Source organism: Oncorhynchus nerka, linkage group LG15 (genome assembly GCF_034236695.1).
Source record: "Oncorhynchus nerka isolate Pitt River linkage group LG15, Oner_Uvic_2.0, whole genome shotgun sequence".
Lineage (NCBI taxonomy): Eukaryota > Metazoa > Chordata > Actinopteri > Salmoniformes > Salmonidae > Oncorhynchus > Oncorhynchus nerka.
The window spans coordinates 48,086,685-48,099,003 of NC_088410.1; the positions used below are offsets into that span (position 1 = coordinate 48,086,685).

General features: G+C 39.4%; 1 protein-coding gene across 1 annotated transcript in view; it reads right to left on the reverse strand.

Annotated features, from left to right (window-relative positions):
* Positions 1–292: 292 nt before the first annotated feature.
* Positions 293–12,319, reverse strand: part of LOC115142832 (potassium voltage-gated channel subfamily KQT member 2-like) — an 82,452-nt gene continuing 70,425 nt past the window's right edge. The window contains exons 16-17 of the mRNA XM_065001650.1: positions 4,284–4,407; positions 293–4,177 (exon numbers count right to left, since the gene is read on the reverse strand). Coding sequence (XP_064857722.1) covers positions 3,458–4,177; positions 4,284–4,407 — 844 coding nt within the window. The 3' untranslated portion in view covers positions 293–3,457. The remainder of the gene's footprint in view (positions 4,178–4,283; positions 4,408–12,319) is intronic.

The following is a 12,319-nucleotide window of genomic DNA, read 5'->3' on the forward strand; positions in this document are numbered from 1 at the left end:
TCATATGTATATACTGTACTCTATACCATCTACTGCGTCTTGCCTATGCCGTTCGGCCATCGTTCATCCATATATTTATATGTACATATTCTTATTCATTCCTTTACACTTGTGTGTATAAGGTAGTTGTTGTGAAATTGTTAGATTACTTGTTAGATATTAATGCATGGTCGGAACTAGAAGCACAAGCATTTCGCTACACTCGCATTAACATCTGCTAACAATCTGGTTAGTTAGAGACTGAAGCATTCACTGTACTCGTACCATATTGATCGAATCAATGAAAACAATCTTATGATAAACAACGTTTATTATACAGTTTTCATTAGGTTCATGGATTAGAGTGTTACTACATGGCAATGCTACATAATAAGTAAAATATATATTCAAGGTATACTTAAGCAATAAGGCACGAGGGGGTGTGGTATATGGCCAATATACCACGGCTAAGGGCTGTTATTAAGCAAGACGCAATGCGGAGTGCCTGGATATAGCCCTTAGCCGTGGTATATTGGCCATATACCGCAAACCCCCGAGGGGCCTTATTGCTATTATAAACTGGTTATCAACGTAATTAGAGCAGTACAATCTATGTTTTGTCATACCTGATATACCACGGCTGTCAGCCAAACTGCATTCAGGGCTCGAACCACCCAGTTTATAATAAGGTTCAAAACATGCCGGCTAGCATTGATTCCAAAAGATGGAGTATTTCAGTTAAACTAAAACAATAATGACTGAAATCATAGTCAACATTTTCATAACAGCTTTGAAATGCTTACAGCAGTGTTAGGCAACTAGATTCAGCTGTGGCCCGATTTTTGTCAGAGTGAATGGTCGGGGGGGAGGAAAATAATAATAACTTGTACACTGCAAATTGACCACTACTAAGCCCAAAAAGACATTGCATTTCAAAATAACAATAATTTCATAGCTTGATTACATTGAGACACAATCACATGCCTCTTTTTTTATTTGTAGAAATACAGATTATATATTTTTTTTTTGCTGAATTCTTCGTCTTTTTTTTCTAAAAACTTTGGTGTGCCAAAAAAACATAAAATCCATGTGACTGTGAAATTGATACTTTCAGTAAAATAAAATGAATATAAGTACAATAAGTCCCCCCCCCCCCTCTCAAAACAAATGTAAGCTTGCAAGGGTTGAAAAATACAAGTGACATGAAGTATCGCTCTGTCTGTAGTCCTTTTCAGAACTTTGTCTTTCTAATACTTATTTGTTTCTGTTTTGCTCCAAATAACTATGTTTAAGCATGCTGTGTGCTAACAGTGATGGTAATACCTTGAGTGAGACAACATTCAAAAATACATTCACAAGCATATTTTGTGTTCAGAATAGCTCTTTCAAACGTGGCCTGTAACAAAGGTTGGAAAAAACCAAACGTAAAAGACATCCAAGGCATTTGAGAAGTATACTCTTTGGAAAAGAATTGAATGTAAACAAGCAAGAAAGGCAGCGTAGATGTGAAAATATGTAACAAACAAAACAAACAGGATATTTCTTGATATCTTTGCGGAGTTGATAATTGTTGAAAATGTGTATTCTTCCCTGCAGTAAATTGTGTTGCCAGTTGAACCTAGGAAATATAATTGCTTTGCGTCTTCTGGGTCTTTTCATTTAGAATGACAGGAGTGAAGATATGTCACCAGGACATTTACAAGGCAGTTGCTGAAAAGATCATTTTATCTCATGCAAGTCTGCATTTTAAAAGGGTTTGAAGGTAGCTCTCTATTTGATTATTCATTTAATAATTTATGGAGTAATTTAATCTCTGGATGAACCTATTTAGATCCAGTTGCAGAATGTATCTGTTCAATCATTGTGTATCCACAATACAGAGTGTGAATAAAAAATGTCTGCTGTCAGTAATTCATACGTGTGTACCTTTGCCATCAATATTTGTCTAGATATTCTGATCGGCACTGGAGGAAATGGAGGGAAAACAGCAGCCAAAATATTGGCAGAGCGAAGTTTGACTAAAATAAATAATCATAAAGTAAAAGTAAAACATTACACATACATTCTTAAATGTTTTTGCCTTGGAAAGGACACAATTAATTAAAAAATATATATATATGTTGAAATATCAATGGATAAAGGGGCTTTTCAAAGGATAAAACAGTTTGTTAAATGCCCCCATTTGGCTTAAATCAAATATCATGTCAACGCTTGTGAGTAAGGCTTTTGCAAAAAATATGAAATGTTAATTAAATAACATGCCTGAATATTTTGTTAACATTTCTATCATCATGAAATGATATTATAAACTTTCATAAAAATGTGATGCAATCAACAAATATAAAGCGTTCATCTAACTATAGCTGTTGTAATTTTATGTTAGTGAATTCTGTTAATGTTTCCAGTTGTGTCATATTATGGATGTAGTTGGCAAATAGTGCATTTGAATACTATTTGGCAAACAGCTGCAAGGTGTTTGTGCTTGCACATGCAGCTTGTTTTCCAAAAACGTCACATATTTGTCTTACAGCAAATGAATAAACAAATAAACATAATTACAATTATGTGATATAAAAAAAAACAATAAAATACATCTTTACAGATCATAAAGACCAAACAAAATGTTCCAATATTGGTTGTACTCCACCACTTGCCAAAGAAAGCATCTTTGTGGATATCACAAATATAATATTGTGGGTATCGAATATGTACAATCTCTATAGTGAGTAGTGTAATGTGAACATCGTCAGTGCGTTTGTGCCTTGTGCACATTTATGCAAAGAAGCCTTAAAGGGTTGTGTACCACAATTACTGCTAAAATAGTGCACATAGAACTGGTTATCACATGTCCTTATATCCAAATAGGGTTTATGGACACGAGCCATAATGTTGACTATAATATTACATTCCTTTGAAATAAATATATTTAGCTGATCAACCATAAAGCAAAACATGTCATCTGTTATCCACTGTAAATAACTAAGTCATTTGGGATGTAAATACAATGCATGACAAGTTAGATGAAATTGGGAATCTCTTATGCCACAAAAACAATCAAATGCAACAAAAGAATATGGATGTCATAGTTTTGAACAAATTCAAGTGAATTCTTTAAATCTGTAACCATCTCAATGATAATATAAGGTTGGCAATTAATATGCATTCCGTTCCCGAGTAAAAGATCAAAACATTCACTGACAAACTTAACCTTGAGTTAATGAGTGTGCGAATACTTGAGAACAAATGTGTGTGCTTTAAGTCAAGTTTCCGCAATCATTCCCAGCATGAAAAACTACAGGCGCTTTCTCAGCAAAAACCGTTGGAGCGTGGTCTGATAACCATTTTTCTCACTCATTCAAGAGGAGCCAGGTTATTCGGTTCTCACAAGTACCATTGGTGGTAACACCTAGCATATTGGGCAGTCAACTCTGAACTCTAAGGCAGAGTGACCATTTATATGAGCAGTTCCAGTTTTGGCCTACTTGGATCCTGACCACCCTCTGCCCCCGTAAGCACCTTCCCCGGTGGCAGAGTGGGGCGAGGGGGCACAGAGGTCCGAGTCAGTGTCGGATTCACCTTCTGCGATGTAGGGCCTTACTTTGGCGCAGCGGGCTACAACGCTGAAGTAGCTGTTGTTCAGGAAGTCCAGATTTTCCTTGGACTGGGAGATGCTGAAGCCGCTGAACGAGCGCTCCAGTTCCTCGTGGTCCACCGAGGGGATAGAGATGGACGTGTCGCTGTCTGCCTTGCCCTCTCTATCCCCCTCACCACTGCCACCACCGCTGTTGCGGTGGGACCCCCGATTGCTCCCACTGTGGCCTCCAGATGAGCGCTCATGGGCCGGTGGAGGAGGGATGCGGACCAGGGAGGGATCCCCTACGGGGGAGGGGGAGTTGTCCTGGCTGCGCTGGTGTACCTCACTGACGGGGTGCTGCTGCCAGGAGGTGGAGGGGTAGTGTCCCCCTAGGCCGGAACAGGCTGGTGGGGGGTCGAAGTTCTTCTGTCCGGCCGAGCTGTTGGAGCGGATGATTTTGGTGATGGAGCCACTCTTCGCCATGTGGTCCACAGGGCTGTGGTAGGGCGGTGCCGGGTCGGGCTCTTTGGACCCAAAGTAGGCGTCAGTCTCCGACTGGGGGATGCCCATGCGCTGGATGTAGATGTTCACCAAGAAGTCCAGTTTTCTTTCCATTGACATGACCTGCCCAGAAGGAAAGACACCATGACATGATGGAGAATTGGAAAGCCCAAGGGACAGACATTGACACAGTCAATACTGCCATTAATTGCTAAATAGAATACCTTACCTTTTTCTCCACTTTCCCCAAACGCCCCATCATGCTTGGGTCCTCCTCAACCCCCCCGTCTGTGGTTCCTTTGGGACGGTCTTTATCTGTGATCGGAGTACCTCGACCAACAATCTGGTCAACTCTACCGGTTCAAAACACAAAACGGGAAATGTCTAGAATAAAGCCAATAGAGCCAACCTGTTTGAAATTGACACAGCCGGCAACATTTCTTTTAATCAACCTTCAAAAGTTATGTCCACAATTGTAAAGAAAAAGGATGTATATAACCCCAGACATTCTCTGACCCTATTGCAATAGGTAGATGAGTGCAGGTTTAGAGAGGAGAGCACCACACACTCAGGTATATATCTCTCACCTGCCTAGCGCTGAGCACAGTGGGAGTGGGAGTGGGATGGGCACATGCATGGGATGGCATACGGAGAGATGGAGGAGGAGGACCCAGGGCCTCACAGGGTGCAGGGTTAGGGTCATCTTTTCTTTCAACTACTCATCATTGCCATTCATTGGCTCTTGAACCCAGCAAGACAATACAGCAATACATTCATTTATGTTTGTATGCCTACTTAAAGCTGTTAAAAGAATGACATAATACCTGTCTTAAGAGGGTATTACAGGTTCTATCTAACAAAGGACGTAACACCCTATGAAGTTGCCAGGGATGGTAATATAGTTGCCACAGACGGTCTGCTTTATAACATTGTTATGCCAGTTGTCAGAAATGTAAAGCAAGTTGTCACAATCAGTCATGACAAGGGATCTATGACTGCTATGACAAAGGTTCTGTACGCGTTCTGAAAGTAAAGTGTGACTCGAATGTTTACACTTCAAGGGAAGGTTGTTTCAAGTAAAGTGTCACTGAAAAATTGCTTGGACATATTGGATCAGCTATACTTATTGCCCTAAAGCACAGCCTGGTCTCAGACTAGAAGTAACATAGTAAATGTAAATCCGGGATACTCAAATATGAATAGAATCAGGAAACTAGGCGTATGTCGCAAGTCATGACTTAAACACGAGAGTCGTTTGAGCATAATTATAATTTTTTTAAATCAAAATGTTTTTCTTGACAGAAATGCGAACATTCATGTGCCTTAATAACAAACTTGTATATCATCTGTAAATACGAATAAAATTGTTAAATTACAGTTGGTTAAGCCACAGAAAAAGTTAGCAACCTTCCCACTAGCCATGATTGGCTGAGATAATGCGTGGGCTGGACATGTCGAGAGAGGAGTTCGGATTGGTCTGCCATAGAAGCTCGTCAGTCTGGGTTGGTAATTCTCTCAAACGCAACTTTAAAAAAAAATGTATTGTGTGCAGCTGCATAAGTGTGGCTCTCCACTTTCTGGAGGATCACATTTTTAAATCAGTGGAATTCGAGTATGATAGCGAAAGAGATGGAGGAAACACCTGTCTCCAGATTTCATCTTCAAACTAAGGGCAACCGTGGCATGGCATTCCTGACAGGGAGACGCATCCATGCACAATGATGTATACAGGTAAGAAAGTCTAGCGATAGCTAGCTAACATGACATTTTCAGATATTACACGTTTTCTAATTTTGACAGAAAGGGGTTTAATTTAAAGCTAACATTAGCTGGCTGGCTCCCTAGCTGATGTTATTATTTTTTTCCCAGAGACGCTTGCTGTTCTAGTTAGAGCCTAATGTTAGCTAGCTAAAATTGAATATGGTTGGTTATCTTCCAGCACTGTGGCATTGTTGGCACTGTTCATTGTTGTTTGACTAGCTAACGTTAGCTGGCTGGCTCGTTAGTTAACGTTTTGTGACGTGTGTGAACTTACACTTTGTTTACCTAACTAGGTACATTGTTTACCTAGCTAGCAAGCTATATGTCTTAAGCTAAAGTGTACTGTTAGCTAGCTAGCTAACATTAGCTGGCTGGCTCCCTAGCTGACATTCTTTTCCCAGATATGTGTACTGTTCTAGTTAGAGCCTAATGTTAGCTAGCTAACATTGAACATGGTTGGTTAGCTCCCAGCACGGTGGCATTGTTGGCACTGTTTATTGTTAAACTAGCTAACGTTGGCTGGCTGGCTGGCTCGTTAGTTGACGTTACTTGAAGTGTGTACAACACCCGCTGAATATGGCCGGTGTCAGTAAACGTCTGCAAAAAAAGCGTAATTAAATTGTTGCCAGCAGAGCTGGTTAGGCTGTTTTCATGTTATCCAGAGGTAAACGAATCATCGGCCAGAGCGTCAAGTGTGCGCTTTGAGATCGAAACGAGACGGATGGGGCTAAAGCTTAGGATGAGAACAATGCTGAATGGGTGTAGACAAAGAAGAGTTATTCACAAGATAGCAAAACCGGCGATTTTCTCAAAAGTGAGTTTACAAGTTTCAAAGCAGAATTACTTTCCTGTTGTTCCTCAAATGCAGTGTTTGATTTACCATTTTGTAGCTCTGAGTCTCTACTTTTATAAAACGTTTTTAAAAAAATCTAATTTTGCTATATAAGACTGAATCCAGGTTGTGAGTCACAAATTAGTATGATATGCTACATTTGGTATGGCAGAAGACAGAAGGTTACTTAAGGCAAAACGGTTGGTCAGGTTGAATAGGTGGGCGGATATCGCAATCGCCTAGCAACCCAAAGGTTGCGTGTTTGAATTTCACCACAGATAACTTTACCATTTTAGCAACTTTTCAACTACTTAATACATTTTTATAGATTTTTTATACCCCTTTTTATCCCCAATTTCATGGTATCTAATTGGAAGGTACAGTCTTGTCTCATCGCTGCAACTTCCGTACAGACTCGGGAGAGGCGAAATTCGAGAGCCGTGCGTCCTCTGAAACACAACCAAGCCGCACTGCTTTTTGACACAATGCCCACTTAAGCCGGCCGCACCAATGTGTCGGAGGAAACACTACACAACTGGCGATCATGTCAGTGTGCACTGCGCCCGGCCCGCCACAGGAGTCGCTAGTGCGACAAGGACATCCATGCCGGCCAAACCCTCCCCTAATCAAAATGACGCTGGACCACTGCGCCACTCAGGAGGCCCTACTTAATACTTTTTAGATACTTTGCAACTATTTACATTTTAGTTAACCCTTAAGCCTAATCTTGACCCTTTTAGCTAACCCTAATTTTAACCCTTGAACCTAACTCCTAACTACTAAACTTAACCCTAACCTCTAGCCTAGCTAACATTAGCCAGGTAGCTAATGTAGCTACAACAAATTGGAATTGGTAACATGTAAGTTTGCAAATTCGTAACATATTGTACATTTAGCAAATTGTAACACATAAAACAAATTGTAATTCGCAACATTTCATACGAAATGGATGATGCACATCCACAGATTAATACATACCATACAAACGTAACATATTATACTAAACGGAGTGTTCCGGATTTACATACAGAATAATACTAAATGCTCTTGAGACCAGGTTGTAAAGCACCATGAACCTTATAAAAACCATCCATAACATCTATGCAAGATTGAAAACTGACTGAGGCCTATTTATAAGAGAGTTGGCACTGAACTAGACATTTTAAACATCTGAATAAGAGAGCAATATCCTGGAAGAAAAAAAATTCACAGAACGGCTCCATGGTCAGGCAAAACATGCTTACCAATTTTGCAAATATCCGAAGCGGCCAAGAATAGAAAACTATCCAACTTCTAAAATGTAGATTGTGCATCATGTGGCATGCTTCAATACACTTCATGCCAACATGCATCCAAAACCGAAGAATTTACTGTATTGTTCATAGGCGCCTCACAGGTCATAGGCTGTAAATGAATTTGGCTATCTTTACATATAAGCCCTTCACATTGTCAATGTGTTGCAGGCAATATCAATTAATCGAATGTATTTATAAAGACATTTTTACATCTGCAGCGCAACCCTTTTTTGCTCGGCTACATGACTTGACTACTTACCTATGAGCTTCACTTCTCCTATGTCCTACAGGAGCATTTACCATATTCTTAACTATTGGATAAACCATGCTAGTCTTCTTTTACTTTAATTGTACTTTCCATTAATTCTCTAGTACGATTGTCACAGTATAGTGAAAGAAAAATAGGAATTTTACGTGTTCGATACACCGAGTGCACAAAACATTAGGAACATCTGCTCTTTCCATGACAGACTGACCAGGTGAATCCAGGTGGAAACTATGTCCCCTTATTGATGTCACTTGTTAAATCCACTTCAAATCAGTGTAGATGAAGGGTTAAAAAAATATTGTTAAGTCTTGAGACAATTGACACATGGATTGTGTATGTGTGCCATTCAGAGGGTAAATGGGCAAGACTAAAGATTTAAATGCCTTTGAACATTGTATGCTAGTAGGTGCCAGGCGCACCGGTTTGAGTGTGTGAAGAACTGCAATTCTGCTGGGTTTTTCAAACTCAACAGTTTCCCGTGTGTATCAACAATGGTCCACTACCCAAAGGACATCCAGCCAACTTAACACAACTGTGGGAAACATTGGAGTCAACATCAGCTTTCTACACCTTGTATAGTTCATGCCCTAACGAATTGGGCTGTTCTGAAGGTAAAAGCAGGTGCAACTCAATTTTAGGAAAGTGTTCCTAATGTTTTGTACATTCAGTATATGTGTATACTCCCGTATATAAAGCTGATCAGCACTCAAATGGCGTCAAAGAGACTATGAATCACTGAGTTTGAGTGATTTTATCCTGAGAATAACTGAATAATTGCTGCAAGATGCTTGCTACTTTGATCAAGTCACTGCATCACATTGCGATATAGACACAACTAGTCACACGCTGTCATAGTAGGCCGAGACAAAAAAAGGTTTCTCGCTGCTTGTCAAGAGAATAGATAATGAACTAAGGGATAAGCTCTTGATGAGAGAGATGTAGTCTGGTGAGGCCTAACCTATGAGAGTTTTTTGGTGACTCTTTGGGTCCATCAGTTGAATACTTCTTATGGCGGGGAGTTGAGGGTCCAGGGGGACCAACAATCATATCTATCCTGGCAAAGTGAATAGAGAAGACACCAGCACAATGCAGGATGACGGCGCAACAAGGACCAGTCCGACAGGCACACATCAAATGAACGAAACCAAAACAACAGAACCAGGAGACAAAAGACAAGGACAAATAAGTGAAAATATATTCCAGACATATTTGCCAATAGTAAAACAGCAAATTGCTGATTTCATTTGGTAAATTAAATTGGCCACTACACTGTAGCTGATATGATATGACAGTGCAGCCATCATTTTAAGAAAGTGAGGAGATTTTAAAGTAATTTTTTTTCGTCTTCTAAGTAGGAATATATTTACATATATGTGGTACCATTTGTAAACTCACAACATATATTGTACTTATTTGACAACGATGCCCCTGAGATGAGACTGAATGCTCAAGATCTCGCCTTGTGTTATCCATGGTGGACAGACACTTACTATTGTTGTGTAATGCGTATAGACGTTGAATTCAGATTCAATGCGTTCTGACCTTTGGGGGAACAAAACTCACAACTCTATAATTGCAACAACAAAAAAATGTCTGGGTTCACTTGGTAAGAACAACCTCATGGAAAATGAGCTTGGTCATGGTTATCAGGGTTGTGTCTCTGGATATTGAACCCTTTATGGTAAGTCTCTTAACATCATAAAATATGCATGAAGCAGGTCAGGCCAAATGCTAATTGGCTTGATAAGAGTTGTATTAACATGCATATGGGACAGTTAGAAAGAAACAGACTACATCAACGTTTCATTGAAATAACCACTTATCGTCACTGAATCGTCATCCGTATCGTCATCCGTAGCCTATCCAGTGATGTGGGTGGGACTCAGGAATATCATGAATTATCAATCATCCAATGATTCCAGCCAACAGGGGCTGTTGTTTGCTCACGCCATTGACAACATGCCATTTGGTTTAGGAATATTTGATTGACAGATCATAACATAGTCAACAATAGGTTTAAGGAATTGAATTTAGCTATGAATTGTGTGACAGCAAAGCATGGCACTGAATCAAGTATAATTATTTTAGGTTGTTATTATAAAAAGAGAACTTGTTCTCAGTAACTTACCTGGTTAAGTAAAAGTAACAGTATTTTATTTGGCCCCTGAATCTTTTTTTATTGTTGGACATGAGACTGTAAAAACACCAGAAAAGTGATTTCATTTTGGAAATCTGTTTCAAAGTATTCCCACGCATCATACAGTACATGTGATTTTTTTAAATTTTATTTATTTAACCTTTATTTAACCAGGTAGGCTAGTTGAGAACACCTTTATTTAACCAGGTAGGCTAGTTGAGAACAAGTTCTCGTTTGCAACTGCGACCTGGCCAAGATAAAGCATAGCAGTGTGAACAGACAACACAGAGTTACACATGGAGTAAACAATTAACAAGTCTACACATCTTTTGTAATTACACTACTGTTCAAAAAAGTTGGGGTCACTTAGAAATGTCCTTATTTTTTAATGAAAAGCAACAAAAAAAAGTCCATTAAAATTACATCAACTTGATCAGAAATACAGTGTAGACATTGTTAATGTCCTAAATGACTATTGCAGCTAGAAATGGCAGATTCTTTATGGAATATCTACATAGGCGTACAGAGGCCCATTTTCAGCAACCATCACTCCTGTGTTCCAATGGCATGCTGTGTTAGCTAATCCAAGTTTATCATTTTAAATGGCTAACCAGTCTCAACGTCAACCTTGAAGAGGCGACGGGATGCTGGCCTTTGGGATGCTGATCATGGACTCTGATTATTCTGACACTGTCTTTAAGGCCCTCGATTAGATCAATGCAATCAGTGATCGATATAGAGGGGGACTGGAGGGCCTTCATGGTAAAATCACTGATATCACATAACTTCGCAAATTCTTCCACATCCTTTTAACATTTTTAACAGTGAGCTTTGTTTGGACATTTAGCTAACAAGCTAACGGTGAATAGCTACACAGTGTAGCCTAGCCTACACAGCGATAGCTACTGTTTACTGCATATTGTATCAGTGCGAAGTGAACCCACTCATTATTTTGAAATTGATAAGATTAAAGTTTTTTTTAACAACTTCCTTTTACTGTTCTTTTCCAGGTAAATAATCAAGATAATTCAATACATAGCCCTAAAAAAAAATGTTTTAAGTACAGCACTAGATTTTATGTAAGAAGTCCTTGCGTGTCCTGAAAGGCATCTGCCAAATACAATTTAGTATTATTATTGTCAATACATATCCCTTTTTGTTTTCCCACCCCTATCCCACTGCTGTGCATGTTTAGGCCAGTGCTTGACTTAGACTGAAATAGGTGTCGGTACCATTTATATTTAGGTGCAGAAACTCCTCAATACTTTTGAGCAAATATTCTATAGGAGGTGCAAGAAGTCAAGCAGAAGAAAAAGGTACTCAGTTCCGGTGAGCTCCTGCCCAAGTCAAGTACTGTTCTTAGGTAAAAAATACAGTAGAGCAAAATAATGTATATTTTTTATATATATTTTTTGCTTAATCTGATTGGTTGGGCCTTTGACCACCCACGCCCACACCCCTGTGGAACACTCAGGAACACTCAAAACCTCTGGCAAAGCCATTCTGGTGTGTCTTTGGCATTCAAATCAAATCAAATGTTATTGGTTCCCTTCACGTGTTTTAGCGATGTTATTGCAGGTGTAGCCAAATGCTTGTGGAACTGACAGTGTTTTAACTATTTGAGGATATGAAATACACAGACAATCATAATAGCAGTCAAAATAGTACCGGCACCTATTTCAGTCCAATTGACTGGGAAGTTTGTCAGGATCAGAAGAAATTTGAAAGTAGCAAAGCACAGGTAAAAAGTTAGAAGAAAACCCACCGTAGTCTTCTGAAAACCTAACCCTGGGATAGAGTTAAAATAGCAGGACAATTACACATATTTTAATGCCACACCTTTGAATGGCTTTCCATGAGGTGTTGATTGTTCCTGAGTGGTTCAGTCTGAGTTCTGACTTAAATCTGCTTGAAAATCGGAGACACGGTTTGAATATTGCTGTCCATCAATGATTCCCAACTAAATGTACTG